We start from the raw sequence: 25,943 nt of genomic DNA on the forward strand, positions 1-25,943 counted from the left end.
TTTAACCAATCAAACTAAGAGTTGATATAAAGTGAACCAATCCAGGATCTGATCCGAGAGGTGGGCGGGTCCACAAAGGGTCTCAGGTGTACACGCGTCTTGAAGTGAACTTGAGGCTTGCGCTTGCTGCTCCAGGCTCGCTTTGCCAGGTATGGGGAGCGTGGGGCCTGGGAGGGCGGAGACGTCCGGAGGTGGGGGAGAAATCTCCCGAGGCGCTATTGAAGTGGAAGAGGTAGGGATGAGACTGCGGGAGGTCTAGGGGAGAGGAGGAGAGATGAGGCAGGGAAGGACGGGGGAGAAGGGGAGAGGAGAGGGGGCGTTGAAGAAGGGCGCAGAGCAGCGTCTGGGAAAGGATGTGGTGCCCTCGGCCTGAGGATGGAGGAGAGGGGTTGGCAGCGGGGAAGAAGAACAGAGAGATGTCTGGTTTCTCCTCCCACCCTCACCATCCTTCTGTGATTTTTCTTCGGTTGCCGCCCCCCGCCTTTGGGGGCTGTTCCGCCCCCCCTCCCCCGTGGGTCTTCTCCCTCTCTTTCCCCTGGCTTCTCTCGCTCCCCACCTCCCCTTTCACCTAATTTCTCTCTCCACCTGTCTCTTTGCTTTATTGGGTTCTGTTCCCCCACTTTCCCAAATTGTTTTTCAGCTAACAGGATCTTCCTTTGCAGACTAACTCCTGATAAAGCGGGGTGCTCCCAACATGCCCTGAAGGACGACCATAGGATCATAGATTTAGAGCTGGAAGGGACTTGAGAAGCCATCTAGCTCTACCCAAAGCCTCTACTCTGTGCTAGGCACTAAGGACAGAATGACACAGTGGAAACAGCCCCTGCTCTCAATGAGACATGTATGTATATACAGAAGTATATACATAAAGATACAACAAATGCAAGCTACTTTAAGGAAAAAGGGTACTAGCAATTGGATGGAACAGGATAGCTTTCATGTAGAAGGTGGTACTTGAGATTCAGATCCTCCTTCCTCTTCCTTTTAGAGATTCGTGTTATTTTGGGTAGCTGCATGGGTTCTTGCAAATTTTACATTCTATTATCACCTTGGGTAACTAACATAAAGACTTTCTTTCTGAGACTAAAACTGGAGAACTCCACATCCAAATATCATATTAAAATTTTTCCTGGGTTCATTTTACTTAAATCAAGTTGATTTGATTTATATTGTTACCCAGGATCACTCAATTAAATCTTGATGGTTGTTTCTTTTGTTTTGAAAGTATAATCTTATAGGGTATAACCTTAGATTCTTCAACTTGAGTATCAATATCTATTTCACAGGTAGAGAAACTTCATTAAAATATTACCAAACAGGGTCATTCCACTTCAGTTTTATTGTGATGTGAAGGACAGCTTGTGTTCTTGAAGTCTATGTCAACAGATTGCATCCCTGACAGGTCCTACCAAGCTGGAAAAGCTTCAAGTGTGGACCAGGTGATAGACATTATATATCTTTCATCTAAGGACCAGCTTAGCTAAAGACACTAACTACCAGGTTAATCACAAGATAATGAATTTTTCAGCTACAGCAACTCAAGAACTGTCTCCTGGGTTTTAGAAGGGATTTCATTTTCATTCATTGGAGGGAACGTCCATATCCATAAAATAAGGGAATCTTAAATTATTGATGAGAAAGGTCTCTTCCAGCCTTATAATTCCCTCTCTAGCTATTAAACCAATGTATGTGACATTAGAGAAGCCCCTAACTTCCCTGGTCTCAATTCCCACATCTATAAATTGTGTATTTAGTATCAAATCAGTGTTTCTCAAACTCTTTTTGATAATATTTTAGTAATATTGTTTTCCATAAGGACTCTCAGGACACTAAATATCTTAAATTTGCAACAAAGAAGGGTTTCTGAGTAGTGGTATCTCCAGAGCAGTGGACTTTTGTGTTGTTCTTCTGGCTCTCCTTCCCTTCCCCCCTTCCTATTTACCCTCTTCTTTAATTCCCCAAGAGTCGCTGTGGAGATGGCAGCTTTGTACCTCTCAGGATTAGAACTAGTATGGTGATCTTCCCCATACCATGATAGGAAAAAGCAAATAGCAAAAGCTGCAGCTAGGAACAGGGACCAGGAATTTCATAGCATGCCCTTTAGTAACTGCTGGATTACTTGATCTCTGAGGTCCCTTCTAGCTCTAAATGCTATGATAACCCCTGAGATAATGCCCTCTATTTAAGACTTCTAGAATGTTCTGCTGACTTGTAGAACTTAATGCAATTCAGCAAGCATTTATCACATGTCTACATTGTTTAATGTGCTAGATGCTGGGAATGCAAAGAAAATAACAAATAGTCCCTGCCCTCAAGGAGCTTACATTCAACTAGGGGAATACAACATGTATACAGATAAGTATAATACAAGGTAAGAAGTGAAGGGGGAAAAGAAACAGATGAGATAGTTCTCTAGAAAAATTGGAGGAGGGAGAGAGTAGTTATAGCTGTAATTGGGATCAGGAAATACTTGATAGAATTGGTAATAACAGCTGAATCTTGAAGAAAGAAAAATTTGGAAAAGTGGAGATGAAAAGAGAATGCTTTTGAGGCATGGCAGATCATTTGTGTGCATGCATAGAGATGGTAAATGACTAACTCTTCCTAAATTCAACTAGTCTGTTTGGTTAGACCATAAATTGAGTAAATGGAAGAAATGTGAAATAGAGGACCCTCAATGCTAGGTGAAGGCGTCTGTTTTATCCTAAAGACAGCAAAGAGTCATGGAAGGGTCTTGAGCTTAGGAATATCATAATCACAACTTTATCTTGGTAAGATCCTTTTGGCAACTGTGTGAAAGTCACCCTAGGACCCTAGAGAGAAGAGAAACTAGAGGTGGGGATATCAGTTAAGAGGTCTTTGCAGTAATCTAGGAAAGAGATGAAATTTTGAAATGATCTGACAGCAAAAAGAGAAGGAGAGGTGGTGCAGGTAGAATTGAAGTTTTGGCAACTGGTCAGATATGATGGGGTGAGTAAGAAGGCAGAGTCAAAAATGACTGTGAAACACCTATAGTTGGTTGATATCACATGGCTTATCTTCTAAAGGCCTGGGGGAGGGGCAAGAAGGACAGAGAATTAGGGACTCAAACTTTAAAAAAGAGATTGTTAAAATTTTTCCATGTGATTTGGAAATATTTAAAGAAATAATTTAAAATATACATATATATCAAATGACTGTGAAATTACAGACCTGGATGACTGGAAGGATGGTGGTATCCTCAACAGAAATAGGAAAGTTTACAGGAGTAGAGAGTTAGGGAAGAGCAATGTGTGAAAAAATGAATTCTGTTTGGACATGCAGAGTTTGAGGTACTATATGGCATCTAGGAGATGACAAGACAGTCTAGGAGAGAAATTAGGACTAGAGATATTTGTATGGGTCACCTGCCTAGAGAGATACTCTGGTAGTAGATGAAGGCCAGTAAGAGAGAGAAGATAGAGGAGAAGAATTTTCAGGATGGAGCCTTGGTGTATACTCACACTGAGGGATAGGAAATGGATGGTGATCCAGCAAAGGAGACTGAGAAGTAGCAGTCAGACAGACGGAAGGAGAACTAGGGAAGAGTAGCATCATGAAAGCCAAAGGAGGAAAGAATGTCAGAAGGAGAAGGTCTGGTTAAAAAAAAAAAGAAAGCCTTCTGCAGTGTCAGTAGAGTGAATAGAGTGGTTTAGATGGGAGTCAGATTTCAAGGTACCAAGAAGTGAATGGACAATGAAGAAGTGGAAGCGGTCAGTATTTCCTCACTAGGAACTTACAAATATATAAAATATTTTTATAAATATTTTTATATTTATATATAAATATAATTATATAAATATAAAATATATAAAAGGAAGAGAAACAGTACAGTGGCTTGAGGGGACAGGAGAATCAGGTGAAAGTTTGTTAAGAATGAAGGGAGACTGAGTATATCTGTAGGTAACAGGGAAAGAGAAATTAAATATGAGAGTGATGAGGGAATAATTGAAGTTATCTTCCCAGATGGATGGGATCAAGGGCACAAGAAGAGTAATTAGGCTAGCAACTACCTCACCCTAACTTGAGCAAAGGACATGTGAAGTTATAAAAGGTTTTGGAGGTATGGACTGGGGAAGAGAAAGGACCTCATGGGGGCAGGTAGGTGGCACAGTGAGTGAAGCGCTGGCCCCGGAGTCAGGAGGACCCGAGTTCAGTTCCCGGCCTCAGATACTTACTTACCACCCACACACAAAAAAAAACTAGCCGTGTAACCTTGGGCTAGTTACTTAACCCCAGTTGCCCTCCAAAAGGCAGAAGAAAAAAAAAAAAGGACCTCATGGGGGCCCCCACTCAAATTTTTTTTTTAACAAAGTAAAGTTCATCTACTCAGCAAAGGGTAATGTTGAGAGCTTAGGAAAAAAAAGATTAAGTTTTGGAATATCAATTGCAATCAGTGTAATAGTCCACAGAAAGCTAAAAGGATTACCATTCAGCAGTGAGGCCCCAGTTGAGATTATATTACATGAATTTTTAGTGGACAAAACATGGTTTGGTTTTGTGACTTCCCCTAACAGTATTCAACAGTAGTGGGGCTATTTGCTAAAAGACTTTACTATAAGCAATAGACTAGGTAGGTAGATAGATTTAAGCATCAACAACAATAACAAAAAGTTTGACAGAGGACTCTTCTGTAACCAATAAAGCAAGGAGTCCGTGATTAAGATTATGGGGCACTTTTACCCACTTTGAACACAAATGATTAAAAATCAGCTTGGAATAAGAATATAAGAAGGCAGTTCAAGCCAAAGGGAAATAGAGTTAGAACAGTTTCATACAGAAGAAGGCACTGGGCCCATGAGTACTTAGAGTAGTCTGCCTGTCTACAGAGCAGCTGCAGAATATGGTGGGGAAAGCACTAGATGAGAGATCAGAAGAGCAGAGTCTTGAGTTCCAGATATAATGAATTCTACTCATAAGCTGTGTGACTTTAGGCAAGTCAGTTAATTTCTCTGAGCCTCCATTTCCACATCTGTAAAATGGGGATAATAGCTGTTTTGTGTACCTCAGTTATTGTGAAGACCAAATGAGATAATAAATGTGAAAGTAATTGGAAAATTAAAGAATTAACACATACAGGTGGGGGGTGTAAAAATAAAGTATTCTCAGTGTTTGGCATGCTGGTATGACTGAAATGAGACCAGTTTCCATAAGATATACCATTTTTCTCATCTCCCTTTTTCTTTGTTTTAAAACTACAAGGAGTATGTACCTTTGGACATTGCTTAGTCCATGGCAGTAAGGACTTAAGAAATTATTGAGCCCTAGTTTTTAGGATAAACATTAAGGAAACTGCTGGTTTTATGAGAACAGCCATAAAGATAAAAGATTCTCTGCGGGTGAACACATATGAGGGTGTAAAAGTATCCTGGGGAGGACAGCATTAGTCTGGAATTTACTTCTCCAAAAATGGAAGGATTATCCGTACTGTTAAGTTAACCCATCCATCCTCCATGCCCTAAAATTAGTTCTGTCATAGACACCTCTGATCACAGAAGCTGCTGGGTCACACTTAGCAGAGACATGAAGTTTGCAGTGAAAAGAGTGATTTAGCATCAAAGGACATGAATTCTAGCCCCAGCTCTGCCTCTTTCTGCTTGCATGACCTTGGGCAAGTCATTGAACCTCTCTGTGCCTCTCTTTGCTCATTGTGTGAAAGGCAGAGGTTAGATAAGATAACCTTTAAGATCCCTTTCAGCTCTGAGTCGATGCCCCCAAAGCCCTTTTCTCTAACATGTCACCATCTGCTTCTCGGGTTTGTTATAGATACCTGCATGGAGTGAGAGGTTAGAATCAGTGAACTATAGGCATCTGTGACTCAGTGATTATAACGGAATTCATATCAGGATCCAGGGGAGAGCAAAAGCCTTTCCCCTCTTCCATTTCCACCGGCCAGCTAATTTCTGGTCTCTTTAGCGTGGGGCAAGTTGAAGGTAGTAACTATCCCTTCAGTACTAGCTTAGGGCTGTAGTCACCCTCAAAGGACAGAAGCAACTGAGTGATAAAACTCCCAGTTTGCCTCTTTTTCATTTCTAGCAGCTTGGTTTAGGCCCCGTGTCCTGCCGCATGATAACCTAACCCAATAATTGGCAGGCATATGCCTTCTATTTTGGAATAAATTTCTAGGTGTTATCTGTTGCATTGCTGCTAAGAAGTATTAATTCATAGGTTCTGTCTAGCCACTTCCACACATGGTTCTTGAGGGAAAGTAGAAAAATTAGCAGCACCTATGCAGACATGTTTAGAATAACTAGGAGTCGAGGTAGAAGCCCTATGTAACACCTTCCGGATTTTTTCTTTGATATTGGATAGCCAAAGGTAGAAAATGAAAAACTTATAAAGGTTCTCAACAACATCTGTAGACTGCCAAAACTCCCAGATAGAAAACATTTGAAGAGAAACCCTCTTACTGGTAAGAAACAAGAAAGTGACTAACTGGCTAGGGCTGAAGATTCCGTGCTGTCTTGTCATCTTGACACCCTAATCTTTGTCCCTAGTGTAGCTCCTGACAGAGAAGCCCCTAGTGCTAAATTGAGAAATGAGCCGCTTCTTGAATGTGCTACGCAGCTGGTTGGTTATAGTATCCATTATAGCCATGGGGAACACACTGCAGAGCTTCCGAGACCACACCTTCCTCTATGAAAAGCTGTACACTGGCAAGCCAGACCTTGGTAAGTATCCTGGAGATCATATTCTATCCAGGAATGGAGGATGATGATGGTCCATTGCCCAATAAGTTCAGACTTTTTTAATAGTTTTTCATTTTTTTGATCATTTTGAACTTGATAAAGCAATAAATATGAGCATTTACATAGTGAAAGAAGAAAACAAAATTATACGTGAAACCTTCATTATGTATATCTTGGGTTTTAAAAAATATATAATATATAGTACCTTGGCTCCCGAGGTTTCCTGCTTGTCTGTCTTGCCCTCTGAACTCCCTTCTCTTCTGTGTGCTTTATAAATGCTTTACTGATGCTCTTATTCTTTTTTTCTCCTTCGTTATCATTACAGCCCCACCTTCCAAAAGATTCAAAAACAAAAAAACCTCCCTTGTAATCAATAAACATAGTCAAAACAAATCTACACATTCGCTTTGATAATGTGTGGCAGTGAGATCTCTTTCTCCAGAAAGAACCCAGGATAGAAGGCAGAAAAGGGCCAAATATGGCTATAGCAGCAGATTGGCACCTCTTTGAACAGTTAGGTGACACAGTGGATAGAGTGCCTGACCTGAAGTCAGGAAGACTCATCTTCTTCAGTTCAAATCTGCCCTCAGACACTACCAGTGTCACCCTGGGTATGTCACTTCACCCTATTTCCCTCAGTTTCCTCATCTGTGAAATGAGCTGGAGAAGGAAATGGCAAATATTCCAGTATCTCTGCCTAGACTACCCCAAATGGAGTCATGAAGAGTCAGATGGCACTGAAATGACTCAACAACAACCAATGCACCTCTTTCTCTCGTGAGATCCTAGTGAAATGTTACTCTCTTTTTTTTTTTTTTTTTTTTGCGAGGGGCATTTGGGGTTAAGTGACTTGCCCAAAGTCACACGGCTAGTGAGTGTTAAGTGTCTGAGGTTGGATTTGAACTCAGGTCCTCCTGACTCCAGAGCCGGTGCTCTATTCACTGTGCCACCTAGGAGCCCCTACTCTCATTTCTTATTATCATTTTTTGTAGCCTTTCTTATGATCTTATAAGTGTTTATGAAAAAAAAGACAGTGCCTCATTGGGGTTTCTTTACTATGCAGATGGAGAATGACTTACCTATGGTCACAGCAAAGTCAGGGACAGTCCCCCAGGGGGAAAAATTCAAACTCCCTTCCTTTGACTGGCTCCCCTAGAAGAATTAATTTCCTCTGGGGGAAGTTAGAGATAGTCATTCCTTTTTCCGGAGCCTCTCTGCTATGAATTCTGTAAGGTTTCTTATTTCTCTGATGTGATATGTACTACCTAAAGCCAGCATAGGGAATTAGGATGGCTTTGGTTTCAGCAAATATCTCCTAGCAGCTGACAGTTCTGTGTCACATTTATAGTTAACCTAGATAGACAGCCCATCCTATTGTCTGCAGCATCTGGGAGGAGAATGAACTGGTATGGGCTGTTTCTGAATTTAAACAAAACCACTACAAAATACACAAGAAAAAAGTAGCTGGAGAAATGAGTGGAATTGGCCTTTCAAAAAATTTATTTTACAAAATAAATTTTCATAAACCCAAATATATATTTACTGCCCCTAAATTACCAAGCAATGGACACCAAGTTTTTCAGGCTTTAGAAGACCTTAACCATTGCTCTAGTCATAATTCCCTGGACAGATCATTTGCCCATTTTCCCATGTAAGGTCAAACCAGGTTTTCTTATCCCATTTGAGAGCAATACAAAGAAGCTAGAAGAGACCTAGCCATAGGTATCTGTAATAGAAAGGAGAATGAACCTTTAACAGTTGCCAAGGATAATATATCTTCAACAAAACTATAAGCATCTATAGGTTACCCACAAATGGAAAGGTTATCCCCATCAGCTCTTAACATTAGAGAATTAGGTGACAAAGTGGGTAGGACACTGGAACTGGAGTCTAAAAGACCTTATCAGGCACATACTAGCTTCATGAACCTGGGCAAGTCACTTGACCACTGTGTACATCAATTTCCTTATGTGTAAAATAGGGATAATCAGAGCATTTGTGTTGTTGTGAGTATCAAGCAAAATAACATATGAAAAGTGCTTCAAAAACAAAATGCTCAATAGCTGCTAGCTCTTATTATTAGTAATAATGATTAACTGAACCACAAGTCTGAGAAGGAAAAAGGAGCCTCTTAGCTGTTGCTATAGGCAGTAAACCACAAGAAGCCTCAGACTGAACAAAGGTAGTCCCCGCTAGCTTTTAACATAAATGAGAAAGAAGGGGAATTCAGCTGAAATAGATATTGTGGGATTGCTAAACAAATTTCATTCTCTCGTGTGTCATCTCCCGTTAATTTTTATGTTAATTTAGATGATGTTAATATGCTATCCTTAGTCGTACTCTGGATAATCCCCTACAAACGTCAGCTGATGCATAATCTGATTAGAATTAGTGGCATATACTAATAGTATTTATACTGGCTAAAAAAAATTACCTTTTTCTATCTTACCATCATAGCAAGTAAAAATTAGCCAGAGTATGACTTCTAGTTTTTAATTTAGGGAGTGTGGTCCCCTCAGACTAACAGCTTGGCCTCTCTTAATGTCATTTTCAGCTCATCACAGAGAGAGACATCATGGGGGTAGGGAGAGACTTAGGTGTAGGTTCTCTTGGATTTTGGAATCTAGGACACACTGGTTACATAGCAATAATGACTTCCATTTGTCAGTCTTTTGTGACATGGGACACTAGGAAAGTAACTTTGCTTCCGTGGTGGTGATATATGCTCAGTCTTTTCACAGAGGAAACTTAATTATGACCTATGTTTTGGGAACTATGGTAGGAGTAGCCATTTGTTTATATAGACTGAGCTGCTTTATCCCTTTTATCCTTTGTCATAAATAAAGTCATTTTTATGACGTTTTATGAACCCTAAGAGTCTGCATTTTGAGCTGAAACTTGGATTACTAGATTGCCCTGAATTAGGCCTGGCCCAGAATATTTGGCAGTCAGCAGAATTTAATTGTATTTTTAAAAAGTTAATCATAAGGAGTGGAGGACAAGTGAAGAGAGGACATGAATCTAGTCCACCAAAAGCAGCTTTTTGTGAAAAAAAATTAATCCCTACTCTTGCTGTCCTCCATTGGAGAATGGGTTTCAAAGGAAATTAGTCTTTGTGGAACCCAGTGTGCAAAAACCCCCATTTTAGCCTCCTCAAAAGAGGATAAAAATAATTCCCCCATCCAGGGTCTCTAACTGATTTGGGTCAATTTGCACAATCAAATCCTCTGTAAGATATAATAATGAAAGTTACATATGCCCTTGTGCATTGCTGCAGAGTTGAATGAGCTTTTTTGATCTTTGATGTCTGTACCTTGAAGAAAGAGGATCAGTTTATGGATCTAGTAACATTCATATCTTCATTCAAAGCAAGTGATCCAGCTTTTCTAAAGCCATTAATAAGAGCCAAGGGATAGCTGATTCTGCTATATTTTTACTTTCCCTTTCAGGCTTCTTAAGCATCCATCAAGTTAACCCTACAGAGTGAATGGGACCTTCCTCTTTATTCTCCTGACATGACTCTCCATATGTCCCTAACAACCTCTGTGGCCATAGGATACCAGAGTCTTGTATCTGACATTCCAACTACCTGAGACTGTTTCTTCTCTACTACCCTGCCCCCACTTTAACAATGACTTGAACGATGAGTTAATTGCAAACAACCACTGCCAAATATTTTGGAAAAGGTCTAATTCTAAAACAGAACACGGTGGGGTTTAGAATACAATTAGACACTCATAGTTCATAAAATGCAATAAAAATTATTTACTGATAACAAAGGACACAATACCTGGAGTTTAAAAAGACAGTGATACATATAAAAGGCAGCTTCCATCTGCCCCCACATTCACTACAGCAATGAGTCATGCTAAGTCAGAAAGACATTTGATAGGGCATTGGGAATTTGATACCAAGTCCCTATAAGCTAGACCTTTTATGGTTCTTTTGGCAAGAAATCCAAATTAATGGTGATCATAAGAACAACCTCCCATGCTCCTCATCAAGAACATAGAGACAGTGCCAAAAGTGAGACAGAAAAGCCAGCTTTGGAGGTGAGTAGAGCACCAGTCCCGGAGTTAGGAGAACCTGAGTTCAAGTCCAGCCTCAGACACTTAACACAAAAAAACAACCCGTGTGACTTTGGGCAAGTTACTTAACCCCAATTGCCCTCCAAAAAGCAAAAAATAAAAGAAAAACCAGCTTTGTATTGTATATTATGAGGGTACACAAAATGTCCTTTGATTCCCAGTAGGCTTGTCAGTTACCTTGCCCAAAGTGCAGTGTCAGAGTGCACCATCAGTTCATAAGACCCGTTCTTGTATGAATATAACTTTGCTCACAACCAGTCTCTTCCCTAGCTACTGGAAGGTAGTTTGATTTAGGCCTAATTCAGAGGATACAGGTATAGAATGAGCAGGCAACCTCTTATAAAGGCTAGCTATGAGCATTTTCTTCATTCTAGAGTTTCTGGAGTCTTTCTTGAGTCAGTCTTGAAACACGCCTGATCTTACTTCCTATATGTTCTCAGGCATTAGCCAAGATCTCTAGGAACAGCTCTGGGCTTTAATGGTATTCCCAAACCTTTTCTAGTCTTAACTTCATGATGATGCCAGACCTGGAATGAGTTCTAGGGACAGAAAGAATGAGGTATGGTCAATGTGGCATGTTCTACACCATATAGGTTTTTTCCATTCTCTGTTCTTTCTCTATCCTAACCACTTCTGTAAACTCTTATCTCTATTTCCTTAATGTTGGCATTCCCAAAGTTCTATCCAGGACAATCTTCTCCTTTCTCTCATAGAAAAGAGTTAACTCTATGAAAATGACTCCGTAAAATATGTATCTTTCACCCCTAACCTTTCCCTCTATTTTCAGATATGCATCCCAGATGCCTAAAGGATACTTCTATCTAGAAGTCCCACTTACATTTCAAATTCAACATGTCCAAAGGTAGACTTTTGGTCTGCTTCTGTACTCTCTGAAGAGAACCTGTGAGCTGTCTTTCTGTCTAGCTTCAACTAATTCGTGTTCTGGTTTTACCTAGCATGTGTTCATGTAAATGTGTTTCTCTTTTTTCAATGATATATCAACTTTATATGGGACAAAGATCTCACATTTAAAATATCAGCAGTTAAATTAATATTTTAGATCTAAAAACTGTAATTTTGTATATCACCTCAATATAAAATTACATTTTAAAAATTAGGAGAGCATAAGAGCCTTGGGTACTCTTCACAGATATGGCTAAGAGCATAATTATAGGAGTTTTTTTCCCTTCAAGTTAACAAATATTTACTAAGCATCTGCTACTTGCAAGGTACTGGGCCAGGCCCTAGCAAAAACCAAGACCAAAATAAAATGTGAAATACTCACTGTCCTCAAGCAGCTTGTGTTCAAATAGGCAGATACAAGATATACTTGAAACTTGAAATTACTGTCTTTCTGATCACTGTAAGATATTTTAAAAAAAATTTATTGATACTTCCTGGGTTTTATTGATACGTTTTGGATTTTTCCTTTGTCTTCATTTCCCAATATGCCTCTCCCCCATCTCCTTCACAAAGAGATATTCCTTGTCAATGTTTTAAAAAGAAAGTGAGGAAAAAACAATTCAGTAAAACTAGCCAACATTTGCGACAGGTCTGACAATCTATACAATGTTCAACACAAAGTCCCCCACCTCTGCAAAGAAAGGTATAAAGTACATTTTCTCATTTTTAGTTTGTAGCCAACCTTGGTCATTTTAGTTACATAGTATCTGGTTTCTGGCTTTTTTGTCCCTACTATCTCCATTGTTTTTTCTCAGTAGCATAGGATTTGGAATTCTTAAAGAATAAGGGAGATGATTAAAAAGTAGACAGTTTTGACTACATAGCATTAAAAACCTTTTGCACAAATAAGAGGAAGACAAAACAAGGAAAGAGCAGAGGGGGCATTTGAATAAAACATTGATTTTAGCAGGTCTGATATTCAAAATACCTAGGGAATTAGCATAAATGTATCCTATTCATGGCAAGGGAGAGAAGCAGGAAAAGGTATAACCAAGGTCCTCTCAACACAATTCCTCCATAAATACCTAGAAAATGCACCAGACCAAATCTTTTTAAACATTTGTAATTTATTTTTAGTATATTAAAAAATTTTGAGCCCCAAATTCTCTCCCTCCCTCCAGGCCCTCCCCCACCAAGAAAACAAGGAATATGATATCAATCTTACATGTGAAATTATGCAAAGCATATTTCTGTATTAACCGTGTTGCAAAAAAAAAAAAAAGTGGGGTGGAAGCAAGAAAAATAAAGTGAAAAAATTATACTTCAATTTGCACTCAGAATTCCTCAGTTCTCTCTCTGGAGGTACATAGCATTTTTCATCACCATGAGTCCTTCTGAACTGTCATCATATCTATCAGAGTAGCCAAGTCTTTCGCAGTTGATCATTGTTGCAATGTTGCTGTTATTATGTACAGTGTTCTGGTTCTGTTCATTCCGTTTTGAATCAGTTCACGTAAGCCTGCCTAGGTTTTTCTAAAACCCTCCCATTCGTCATTTCTTATGCCTCAGTAGTATTCCATCACAATCATACCACCACTTATTCAGCCATCCCTCAATTTCCAGTTCTTTGCCATCACAAAAAGAGCTGCTAAAGATATGTTTTTGCCCTTTTCCTTTTTCTTTGATCTTATTCAGACACAGGTCCAGTAGTAGTGTTGCTGGATCGAAGTTTTAAAGTCCTTTGGGCATGGTTCCAAGTTGTTCTCCAGAATTGTTGGATCAGTTCACGACTCCACCAACAGTGCATTAGTGCACCTATTTTCCCACATACCCTCCAGCATTTGTCATTTCTGATAGGTGTGAGGTAATAGACTAAAGTTTGATTGGAAATCTAAGAAAAAAAATCACTATAAGTTATATTTCAAGCCCAAGCTAGCATGGGAAGACAGGTTTGTGGACAGTGGAGACAGGGTCGGGCCAGGGTGGGTTACACAGAGCATTCCAACACACAGGAACCGAAAGCAAACCAAGGCTGTGCATTAGAGCAAGAAGAGGTCCTATCACCATACTGGGAGGGCCCTAACATTGTGCAGGGTGAGGGAAAGGATGCCAACTAAAGCTCCATCTTTTACTACTCAGTTCCAGATCACAGATCCAGGATGGGCTAAGGAGGGGACCTATGCATAGGAGTGTTCCATGATGAGATGTAGTCATGGGCCCTAAACTACATATCGATCAAGGAGCAAGTTCAGAAGCAAACAACTGGGTGGCTCTGACTCCAGGAGTGCAAGAGGGGTCTCAGTTCCAACCTCCAGTCCAGCCTGAAGCCTACAGCAGATACCTAGATCAGGAATTTTAGACCAAAGGGGAACCTGTGGTTCTTTTACTGTGAACCTGCAGAGCTTTCCAGCTGGCTGATAGTGACTAAGTCCAGCGGCAATCTACTGGAACTTTGACCAGGGGCAAGACCTGAGTCCAAGTCAGGAATTTGCAGAGCTTAGGACAGTGAGGTTGGGACTGGAGCAATCAGACTTTTCCCTGGATCAGACTAATTTGGAAGTTTTCATATCCTCCAGCTGAGCCACCCTGTCATTCCAGGATAACATAACACTCAATACCCTAAGAAAGCAGCAGAAGGACTCATGAGTTCAAAAGCTTGACCCAGACATTCTCCCCAGAAGTGTGCAAACTTGGTCCTCACATAAAAGTCTGAAATCAGAAAGTAGTGTGGAAGAATGAGTAAATAAAAAAGAATCCCATCATTAAGAGTTATCACAGGGGTGGCTAGGTTGTGCAGTGAGTAAAGGGCCGGCCCCGGAGTCAGGAGGACCTGGGTTCAGTTCTGGCCTCAGACACTTAACACACACACAAAAAAAACCTAGCCTTGTAACCTTGAGCAAGTTACTTAACCCCAATTGCCCTCCAAAAATGGCAAAAAAAAAAAAGTTATTACAGTGACAGGGACAATCAAGACACAAATCTAGGGGAAAAAAATGCCTCCAAAACATCTACACAAAGCCTCAAAGAAAAACATAGTTTATCCACAAATCCAACCAGAATCCTTTAAGAGATAAAGCAAGATTTTTTTTAAGAACTAAAAATTATTCAAAAAAACAAATTAGTGTACTTTAGGAGACCATGGAGAAAGAAAAGAATGCTATGGAAGAATGGTTTGGAAAGAAAATTAACAGCTTGGCACAGGAGACACAAAAACTTAACCAAGAAAATAGGTCCCTGAATATAAGAATTTACCAAATAGAAGCTAATGACAATGAGACAAGAAATATTCAAATCAAAAGCCTGGGGGGGGGGGGGGGAAGAAAATGTAAAGTATCTCATAGACTACCGACCTAGAAAACAAAGGAAAAATACTTTAAGAATCACCAGAATACCTGAAAACCATGACAAAAAAAAAAAGATCCTAGATACCGGTATCATACTTCAAGAAGTCATAAAGGCTAGTTGCTTAGAATAGATCTCAAACTGTAATTCAAATTGATAATCATCAAAATAATCTGGTACTGATAAAGAAATAGTGATGGCTCAGCTCAGTGAAATAGGTTAGGTACACAGTTGGCCATAATAAACTAGTTTTTGACAAATCCAAGATTTGGGGACAAAAAAAATCGCTATCTGACAAAAACTGCTGGGAAAACTGGAAAGCAGTTCAGCAAAAACTAGGTTTAGACCAACATCTCACACCATATACCAAGATAAGGTCAAAATGTGTTCATGATTTAGACAAAAAGGGTGATATAAGCAAATTGGGGGAGCATGGAATATTTTACCTGTCAGATATATGGATAAAAGAATAATTTATGACCAAATAAAAGATAGAGAGCATTATGGAATGTAAGATGAATAATTTTGATTGAGTCAAATTATAAAGGTTTTATACAAGCAAAACCAATTCAGCCAACATTAGAAGGAAAGCAAGAAACTTGGGGCAGGGGAAGTGGAATATATAGCAAGTTTCTCTGATAAAGGCCTTATTTCTCAAATACAAAGAGAACTGAGTCAAATTTATGTGAATATGAATCATTCCCCATTTGACGAGTCAACGGGTATGAACAGGAAGTTTTCAGAAGAAGTCAAAGTTATCTATAGTCATATAAAAATGCTTTAAATAATTATTGATAAGAGAAATTATAATTAAAGCAAGCTTACACCTATGAGATTGACTAATATGACAGAAAATGGAAATGACAAATGTTGACAAGGATATGGAAAAGTAGACACTAATGCACTATTGGTGGAGTTGTGAACTGGCTAAACATTTTGGAGAGCAATTTGAAACCGTGCCCAAAGGGCTATAAAACTGTGCATGCCCTTTGCCCCAGCAAAATACCACTACTAGGTCTGTACCCCAAACCAAAGAAAAAGATAAAGATGTATATGTACAAAAATATTTATAGCAGCTCTTTTTGTGATGGCAAAGAATTGGAAATTGAGGGGATGGCCATCAATCAAGGAATGGCTAAACAAGTCGTGGCATATTATTGTTGTCGAATATTGTTTGCTATAATAAATGATGAGCAGGATGCTTTCTGACAAATCTGGAAAGGCTTACATGAACTGATACAAAGTAAAATGAGTAGAACCAGAAGAACATTGTACCCAGTCACAACAATATTGTACAGTGATCCACTGTGAATGACTTAGCTTTTCTCAGCAATACAATGACCCAAGACAGTTCCAAAGGATTTATGATGAAAAAATGCTATCTACTTCTAGAAAAATAACTGATGGAGTCTGAATGCAGATTGAAGCATCCTTTTTAAATTTATTCTGGGTGGGGGGTGTCTGCATTTTCTTTTACAACATGGCTAAAGGGGAAATTTTTTGCATAGCTACATATGTGTAAAGTATATAAAATTATTTGATTTCTCAAGGAGGGAGGAGAGGAATGAAGGAGTGACAGAATATGAAACTCAATCTTTTTTTCTTTTTGGAGGAGAGAATGCAGGGCAATTGGGGTTAAGTGACTTGCCCAATGTCACACGGTTAGTAAGTGTCTGAGGCCACATTTGAACTCAGGTCCTCCTTACTTCAGGGCCAGTGTTTTATTCACTGTGCCACCTAGCTGCCCCTCAGTTTTTTTTAAATGTTAAAAATTTTTGTTCACATGTAATTGAGAAAAAAATAAAATATAAAAAAAAAAGAAACGATGATAAAGTAGAAATAGAAAGAATCCAACAATCATTTCCTGAAACCCCAAAATGAAAACTTCTTGGAATATCGTAACTAAAACTCAAAATTCCCTGTTCAAAGAAAAAAATACTACAAGCAGCCAAAAAAGAAGGATTTATATACCAAAGAGACATGGTCAAGATCATACAAGATTTAGCAGCCACCCTAAAAAGGAGTGGAGGCCTTAGAATACTATGTACCAGAAGACAAAGGAGCCTTACAACCAAAAATAATTTAACCCAATAAAACTGAATGTAACCCTCAGGGGGGAAAATGGACCCTAAATGAAAGAGGACTTCTAAACTTCTTGGTGAAAAGAGCTGAGTGGAAACTTTGGGGAAAAAAATAACACAGGAGTCAAGAGAAATATGAAAAGGTAAACATGAATGTGTAATCAAAAGGAATTAAAACAAGAATGAACTGTAATTTGTGGATATGATACATACAGTCAGTCCTCAACATTCTCATGTTTAACTTTGGCACAGGATTGCATTGGCAAGCTATGCACAATAGAGAAAAAATGAGGGGCTTGATGTGGGCATCTTTGTGAAGCAGCTGATATCCCACTCGGTGCTTCATAAGTCTTGTTTATCCTACCATTGTAAAAAGCGCCCTGTGCATTCATTGCATATTTTCATTGTTTGCCTTTAAAACTCAGAGTTTTGTGTTGCAGTTATGCCTCCAAAGCATAGCATAAATTCTGTGGACTCTAAGCCTCAGTATGTAGCTGTTGGCCTAGCCAAACAGCTAACTAGAGACATCACAGCAATAGCATGAATAGCAACCTCAAGGCCAAATTTCTGCTCACTTCTATGCTCCCATGCTCTGAGACCCTTAAGGCTCTCAATCAACACACAAAGCAGATGTTGTTGATGGGTTACTTCAAGCTGGTGCACCCTTCATGATCTCTAACACCATGTACCAGCTGTGAAGGACAGAGTATTGGAGGCCAGGTCGAGACCTCATCAATCTTGGTCTCAGTGTCCTCCAGCAGCAGTGACTAAAGTCCCAGAAACCTCTACCTTGGTTTTCAGAGGACAGTCAAGGTAGAGAGATTTATAGCAGTATGCCATATACAATGTAGCATATAATATACATAATAATATATATAATATACAGTACAATGTATCTGATAGTACACTGCTATCTGACACAGTGAAAGGTAAAATTCAGGTTAAAAAAGGCTTTATTTTTGAGAATTTTATTTGCTGTACATTATGACCTGGAGAAGGAAATGGCAAAGCACTCCAGTATCTTTACTAAAAAAACTCCAAATAAAGAGTTGGACATGACTGAAAAATAACTGAACAACAACCTCAAAATTTATGGTATTGTAGATTTCATGTGTTAGGAAAAGTGAATATTGTCTAAAAATTTTTTATTATTATTAAGATCTTAGCAATAACAAAAAAAATTACAAAATTCTAGGAAACTACCAGTGGGAAAAAATGTTTTGCACTGTGATGAATGAAGTTCAACAAAAGTAAACTGAGATGGGGCGGCTAGGTGGCACAATGAGTAGAGTACTGGCCCTGGAGTCAGGAGGACCTGAGTTCAAATCCAACCTCAACACTTAACACAAAAACTAGCCATGTGACCTTGAGCAAGTCACTTAACCCCAGTTGCCCTCCAAAAAGCAAAAAAAAAAAAAAAAAGGTAAACTGAGACATGTTTTCTCCAAGCAAGATAAGAGTGTATTAGCAGGACATGGACTTGTTAATAAAGTGTATCAAATGGCTACCTGATGAGGAGGCACAGCACAGAACAGAATCGACTACAGAATGGAATCAAATAAAAAATACAAAATCAACATTTGTTTTTCTCAGTATGTTACCAGTTTTATTTTATGGGTCATTTCATATGTTAGGAAAAGTACATGTTAACAGAACTAATGTCTTGCTATAAAAAATTTTATGCAAAAAAAAATTTATTTTCAGCAATCTCTGGCAAAAGATTACAGTTTGGGGTGTTCATGGGAACCTAATTCCCCCCACACACACACACATTTCCCATAGATTCAGTGTATCAGCATTCGAGTTTCTTACTTTCATCCCCATTTTCTAAGACTGTTACCCCCGAAGAAAGTTGAGGATTGACTTTATATTCCTTCTGAACCCTGTTCATCATCAGGTTCATAGAGGGAGTCTAATTAAGCAGAAGACCTGAGAGTAGTTCTATTTTTTCTTGATAGTATCTGTATTAGTAGTCCCTGTTCAAGGAGAGCTACAGGTTGTTAGCTTAGATTTTAGCTGGATCAAGTAAAGGTTTTTTAAGGACAGGGAAATCTGGAGATAATGTAGAATGCAGGGAAGAAGGAGTGGTTACTAAAGAAAGATTGAGATTAGAAGGAGAGAGGGTAAGTAAAGGAGCAAACATCCCATTTGGGGAATGGAATCAAGGACACAGGCAGAAGGGTTGGCTTTGATAAACAGAACCATCATTTTTCTCTAAGACTGGAGCAGAGGAGGAGAAGATGATGTTGAAGGGGTTTGGGTATAAAATTGGGGAGAAGAAGGATCACATTTTCTCAGTAAAGTATAAAACTAAATCATCACTAAGCTGGGACAATCAATCCGACTGTCAAGGGACATATATTAATCACCTATTATTTGCTAAGTACTATGCTGAGTAAGGCCTTGGGGTGAACTCTTCTGATTGGTGAATTCATGAGCCAAACAGCTAGCCAAACTCAGCCATGCTCACTTCATTCCCTTTTCAATTCATTCTTCTTGACTTTTGGGGGATATGTACCTAGCCATGGAATCTCAGTCAGAATTTATGAGCATTTTAGCCACTTATGTCCATAATTCCAAATTGCTTTCCAGAATTCACAACTTGACCAAAAATCCGTTTACTATGCCTGTCTTTCCATACCTTCTCCAACATCAACTATTCCCATATCCTGTCATCTTTGATAGTTTGCTGGGAGTTAGGTACAACCTTGGGGCTTTCTATTTCCATTTCTCTAATTGTTAGTGATTTGGAGATTTCTTTGATATGGTTGTTAATAGTTTGCAGTTGTTCTTTTAAGAATTGTCTGTTCATATGCTCCAGCCACTTCTCTTATGGATTAGCTTTTGGTTCTAAATACTTCTGTTAGTTTTCTATCTTGGCTATTAAACCCTTCTCAGTTATTTGATATAAAGTTTTTTTCTTTTTTGTAGGGGGGAAGGCAAGGAAATTGGGGTTGTGACTTGCCCAAGGTCACACAGTGTATCAAGTGTCTGAGGCTGGATTTGAATTCAGGTCCTCCTGACTCCAGGGCCTATGCTGTATTCGCTGTGCCAAGTTGCTGGCCCAAGATTTTTTTTTTCTTTGTGGACTATTTCAGTGACCTCTTAACCAGTCTTCCTACTTCTACACTCTCTCCTCCAGTTTCTCCTTTCTAATGCTGTCAGATTAGTTCTTGTGTACAACTTTATTGTGTCTTTTCTCTGCTTAAAATCTTGTGATCTCATGAACTCTTTTTGTGCTCATACCATTTCCCTTTAGCCAAAATGGATGTTCCATATGTATACCCTCTATTGACCTGTCTGTGTATCTTTGCTTTTGCTGTTTTAGATTCCTTGACTGTCCCTCCTATCTCTACCAGTTGAAATCTTGCCTTGCCCAATTGCTACTTCTTTCATGAAGCATTCTTTGATTTTCTTCTACTACTTCCTAAACATTAACAATCTTTCTATTCTCTCCCTACTTACCCTGTAGCACCATGAACTTTGTTTAACACTTATTTGGACCTTTCTTATACACCCATATCTTTGTGTGTTAGTTATTTGTGTATGCACACACACACACACACACACACACACATTCTAACCTGTCTTCTGGATTTGTAAACTCTGTGAGGGGCTGGGTAATTTATTTATTTTTCTTTCCCACACCATCTAGTAGATAGCATGATTAGCTCCTAACAGATGCTTAATAAATAATTGCTGTGGTTGAAGCTTTATGACAGGTGCCCTGTTTGCCCACCAGTGGAAAATGTTATAGCTCAGCAATTCTCACTTTCAAGAGATCTGACCAATTTTCTACATTTCCGCAAAAGGAGAAGTCCTTTACAATCCCCATGTTACACATAGCACAGCTTTTCCCTTGGTTGCAGTTCAGATTTTTGGAGCCTGGTAGAAATACAGCCTAGTGACCTTCTTCTGAGCTTTTCTGCCATTTCTCTACCACGCAGTGAATGGCCTCCAAGCCCGAACCTTTGGCATCTGGACTCTGCTCTCATCAGTGATTCGCTGCTTCTGTGCCATCGATATTCACAACAAGACGTAAGTAAAGGAAGGAGAAATTTCAATGTCCTTCTTTTGGGGTCCAGACACCAGGGAAACATGCAGCCTCATTCTCAATCAGTTGCTTAGTCATGATTACATTTAGTTCATATTGATAACAATGTTAATCACTTCTGCTCCCTTAGGACCTGAGACCCTCAGTTGTTCAACAGTATCTTTAAGGTCTTAAGATACTTTTGAGCCAATAAGCAATTTACACCAAGTGTAAGTTGGTGCTGCTAGCCGAGTGGTGCCCTTTTCTTTTTTTAATATCATCTTCAAAGTTACCTGGAAGTGATCCCCTTATATAACGTTTACCTCTACCCTTAGGAAACAGAAGAAGCTAGGCATCACAATCTTCTTCTTAAAGTCAGAGAAGCTAGGGCATTCAAAATTATGCAGTGAGTCATCAGGAATAAGTCTAGAGGTCCTGACTTTTCTATCTAATGCCTCACTTTTATACTGGATTTGTATAGTTTTTGTATGTGAGCATTCTATGACTAACTCCATTTTTACAGAAAAAAATTTCATTGCTTCAAATTGGTTCAAAATCAGAGAGTAATTTAATTTTGTATACCAGTATTTCAAAAGCCGTATTTCACATAATATGAATGGGGCTAGGGAGTTGAGGAAAAGTCTTTGAAAGAATTTCAGTGATAGCAGTATCTTCCCATCTAAAGTATTAATGATCTTAGATCTATGCGTGGTGTTGTTTAGTCATTCACTTGTGTCTGACTCTACATGACCCCCAAGACTTTTGTCCACGTGGTTTTCTTGGCAAAGATACAGGAGTGGTGTGCCCTGTGGATCCAGTGTGTCCCCATTTTACAGATGAGGAAATGAGACACATAGGAGTTAAATGACTTGTCCAGGGCAGCTAGTCTGAGGATAGATTTGAATTCAGATCTTCCTGAATACAGGCCCAGTGCTGTATCCATAGCACCACCTAGCTGTCCCAGATCTTTGGATAGAGGTCAATATTTATATTGTGTGGCATTTCTTTCAGTATGAAAGTGGCTTTTTTTTCTCTCAGAAACTTCCTTGACTTTCATTTACCCTAACCCACTGGACTAGCATTTATTTATGGATACCATCAATATATTTCAAGCCTCAAAGTGTCTGATGGCCAAATTTTAATTTGAAAAACACTCAGTATCCATGTGTACCCTGTTTTGAACCACTGGAGGGCGCTCAAAGCTTTCTTCTCTGTAGTACTTCCTCCTGAAATCCCAGGCATTTTTCAGGAGCCACAAGCCAGGATTATTGACTCCAGCTTTTCTATATTCATTTCAGAATTTCACTCCCAGTTCCTGGAACTAGCAGCTAGGACACCAAAGTGAACTGAACTGAGAGAAGCTGGTTCTGAGGGGATTTGGAAAGAGATTGTTCTCATTATAGATTCCATAGGCTCATTGTAATATTTTGAACCTGAAATGGTGCCATTTTATTTCTGTATCCTTAAGTGTGACTCCTGCCAAAGAATCACCCCTTTGCCAAGATGAGAGATGGGTTGTTTCCTAAATCTGTGTGTCATCTGCTAGCTGATTATGCTGTGGTCAGAGGCAACCCTGGAAGAGGTTGGCAAAGGATAACTGATGTATGGATTTGAAGGCAGTTTGGGTCATTGGCTAGAGCCTGGCACTTCATTAAAGTCCATTCCATTCCTACTGCAGTCCAGCTCTCCCAGTAACTAGAAGCAAGTTGTTCAGCTAGCGAATGACCATGCCTGCCTCAGCTTCTCACCTATAAAATAAAGTACTACTTAAACATAGCTCTCGAAAGTATTTTTTAAAATAAAACAGAATATTTAAAATGCTATACAGGCTGAAATATTCCTATTATATATAAGGGCAGATTTTTCTTTGCGCTTAGAATGAACACACTGAACCTTTAGCCATTTCTTTTGTTTTACTAATCCTTCTCCCCACAACATTTCCTTTGCCATCACACATGATCTTTTCCATAGGACAAGTCCAAAGTTCCTTCTTCTTTCAGCCCTCTTTAGTCCCCAAACTATTAAACATCCACCTGTGGTTGGAATGTTGGACTTGAAGTCACCTCAGATACTGATTAGCTGAGTAACTTAGTGAAAGTTTAAAACTTTAGAAAGTCACTTAGTGCCTGGCTGCAGTTTCTTAATTTACCTTACATGGGGATTACATGAGAAAATATATGTTAAAGGCTGGACCCCAGAGGGCAAAACTTAAAGTTTCATACAAATGCCATATTATGCCCCCATCTTCACCAGGGCAGGTTCTAACTATCCTTCAAAGCTTATTTCACAAACGACTTTCTTCATCATGGTTTCCCCAGAGTGAACCCTCACAGCATGTCTGTACCTCATCTGCAAGTCACAGTGGTTTAGCCTTTTGTTTCATTGGGTCTGAATCCACTTGCTAATACATGGAAAGCCGATCCTGCCTGGATATCCCAGTAGCAAATGGAAACCTTCATTGTGGTTCTTTGGGCTATGCCTGAGGAGGACATGATGCCTCCAAAACGTTAAGGCAGAATTCAGCTTGTTTCTAGAACTTCACTGAGAACTAGGGAAGCACATGCTTTCTCTTGCCAGAATCATCTGTTCCCATTGAATGTTTTTATATGTTGTGGCCATTGAATTCTTTGCTGCTGAGTTATATATTCTGTACTCCACAAAACAGTAACTCCACATTCTTACTCTCTGCTCCTCTGCAGTCTCTACCACATCACACTCTGGACCTTCTTCCTTGCTTTGGGGCACTTTCTCTCTGAGGTGTTTGTATTCGAGACAGCTGCTCCAACGGTTGGAGTCCTGGCCCCCCTAATGGTGGCAAGTGAGTATAAAACAGCTGCCTTACTCCCCATCACTGAAGAATGGTTCATATCCCTCTAAGCTGGGCCTAAATGTGGGAGGGGAAGAATGAAATGGGAAAAGCTATGACAGTTACCACGTTCATACCAAATACTCGATTGATTGGTGTATTTTCTTGTGTATTTAAGGTTTCTCTGTCTTTGGGATGCTTCTTGGGCTGCAGTACCTGGAGGTAGAACGAGTATCCCGGCACAAGAAGAGAAAATGAAGCCCTGTGTACACTTACTGTTTGCCAGCATCACTTACCCATGACTGAGCCTTCCTCTACTGTGTTCCCTCCCCATCTGTCCTGGTGTATTTTTTTTTCCCTTGGCCATCAGCCCCCTTTTCCACCCCCATTCTCTTAGTGTTTTGAATTGCTGCCACAGCTAGGTTTCCCCTTCCTGACCTCTATCTTCATTTTTGGTTTCATCCGTCGATTTTACTTGTGTGGAGGAAAGATGAGAGCTGGAAGTCCTCAGTTGTCACCCTGTCACAGAGCATCTCTAAATAGAACTTTGGTTACCAGGGACTCGACAGATTAGAATGGGGTCTTCTCTTACACTGGGACCAAGACTTCAAAATTACTAAGATAAGAAAATGGACCTGCGAATCAACAAACCCATGGGAAGCTACGTGTTAATTCTGAATTTGGAGAGGAAAGATCTGTCTTATTGTAGACCTTATGAAAATTTATGTCTACGTAGGTTATTTTGTAATAAATAGTAAACGAACATGTGTTTCCTTGGGTCTTTTTGCTCTAATTTCATCTAACAGAGCAAGAGTTCTCTTCCCTCACCTGTTACTTAAGGCAAGGAAAGAAAATGTAGCCATTTATTCCACGTCCTCATCATTAAAATAACCACTTCTTATTTTAAAGTAGCCCAAGGTCCATATCTTCTAGGAATCCAAGTCTTCATCTCTACCAGCAAAGAGCTATTTTAATTTCCTATTTGCCATTCAAATCCCATGCTCTCAGGAACACTTACCAGGACCCTATTTGGTTCCTTCTTTCTTTGTAACCTCAAAAAGAGATGAATAGTTGGGAAAGCAGGGGGGGAAGATATATTTAGGCCCTACACAAGTAAAGAGTCATCAGAAGCTACAGGGTAAAACCATGTGACCCACATACCCACAAGCACATGAGACAGCAAGGATTAATAAGTAGAAAGCTAGATTTGAAATCTGGGTCTTATCAGGCCAGAGTGACCAAAAAGGGCAAAGTGAGGGAAGAAGAAAAAAAAAGGAAGTCAAATTATCTTCCCTAGCATGTGTTCAGTCATTCAACAGTATTGTCAGTGTTCAGGACTATAGTGGCATACAGAAATAAAGATGTGATGACTTTCCTTCAGTCAAGAAATTTGATATTATATTACTAAGTCCTGATCTCTGTGGCATGACTCTAATTGCTATGAGAATTCAGAAGAGAAATTAATGAGAAAAAGGTAATCAGGCAAATTTTTGTGGTGGAATTAAGATGTAAACCAAGATTGAAATGTGATTCTGGACTTCTAAAACCTCAACTGCTTGTACCTGAGGGATATGGAGGAAGGTATATAATAGAAACCTATGTTTTGGATTCTTTTGAAGACATTAAGAATCTAATAACACAACCACATTACAATGGCTACAATATAATAAATGCCAAAAGGCAGCAGAATTCAAGTCATAATGCAATATAATGCAGTGACCAATCTTGGTCTTAGACCAGATTGCAAAACTTTTCTCAATAGAAAGGGAGAGACGGGACTATGGATGTGGACAGTTTGGGTTCTCTTTGTTTTTGTTATTGGAGGATATATTCGAATATGACAAATAGAAAAAATAAAAGGCACCAGAACTTGTAAGTAACTTACATCGTGTTTTATGTGGCTTATCTGCTTTGGAGTGTCAGATAACCTTGTAAAGATACTATATCTGTTGTTCCCAGTATTACTAATTAAGAAACTAACCC

General features: G+C 39.3%; 1 protein-coding gene across 5 annotated transcripts; it reads left to right on the top strand.

The window, feature by feature from the left end:
- ERG28 (ergosterol biosynthesis 28 homolog) lies at window positions 1-24,723 on the top strand. 5 transcript variants are annotated; one of them, XM_069091934.1, is made up of 5 exons: window positions 1-149; window positions 6,516-6,689; window positions 21,069-21,159; window positions 23,854-23,972; window positions 24,139-24,723. In XM_069091934.1, the coding sequence occupies exons 2-5, from the start codon at window positions 6,557-6,559 to the stop codon at window positions 24,216-24,218; spliced, it is 423 nt and encodes a 140-aa protein (XP_068948035.1). In that variant the 5' UTR covers window positions 1-149; window positions 6,516-6,556; the 3' UTR covers window positions 24,219-24,723. The 5 variants fall into 5 exon arrangements, with proteins under 5 accessions (XP_068948035.1, XP_068948037.1, XP_068948036.1 ...); XM_069091936.1 differs by having other exon boundaries at window positions 11-149; window positions 6,521-6,689; XM_069091935.1 differs by having other exon boundaries at window positions 82-232.
- Window positions 24,724-25,943: the final 1,220 nt, after the last annotated feature.

The sequence above is a fragment of the Petaurus breviceps genome, unplaced genomic scaffold (genome assembly GCF_028583685.1).
Source record: "Petaurus breviceps papuanus isolate PSGF00001 unplaced genomic scaffold, PetGlider_PUasm1.0 189, whole genome shotgun sequence".
Taxonomy (NCBI): Eukaryota; Metazoa; Chordata; class Mammalia; order Diprotodontia; family Petauridae; genus Petaurus; species Petaurus breviceps.

Coding starts and splice junctions, on each gene's coding strand:
- ERG28 (XM_069091934.1), top strand. CDS start 6,557: ATGAGCCGCTTCTTGAATGTGCTACGCAGCTGGTTGGTTATAGTATCC. Junction 6,690..21,068: donor CACTGGCAAGCCAGACCTTG/GTAAGTATCCTG, acceptor TCTACCACGCAG/TGAATGGCCTCCAAGCCCGA. Junction 23,973..24,138: donor GGCCCCCCTAATGGTGGCAA/GTGAGTATAAAA, acceptor TGTGTATTTAAG/GTTTCTCTGTCTTTGGGATG.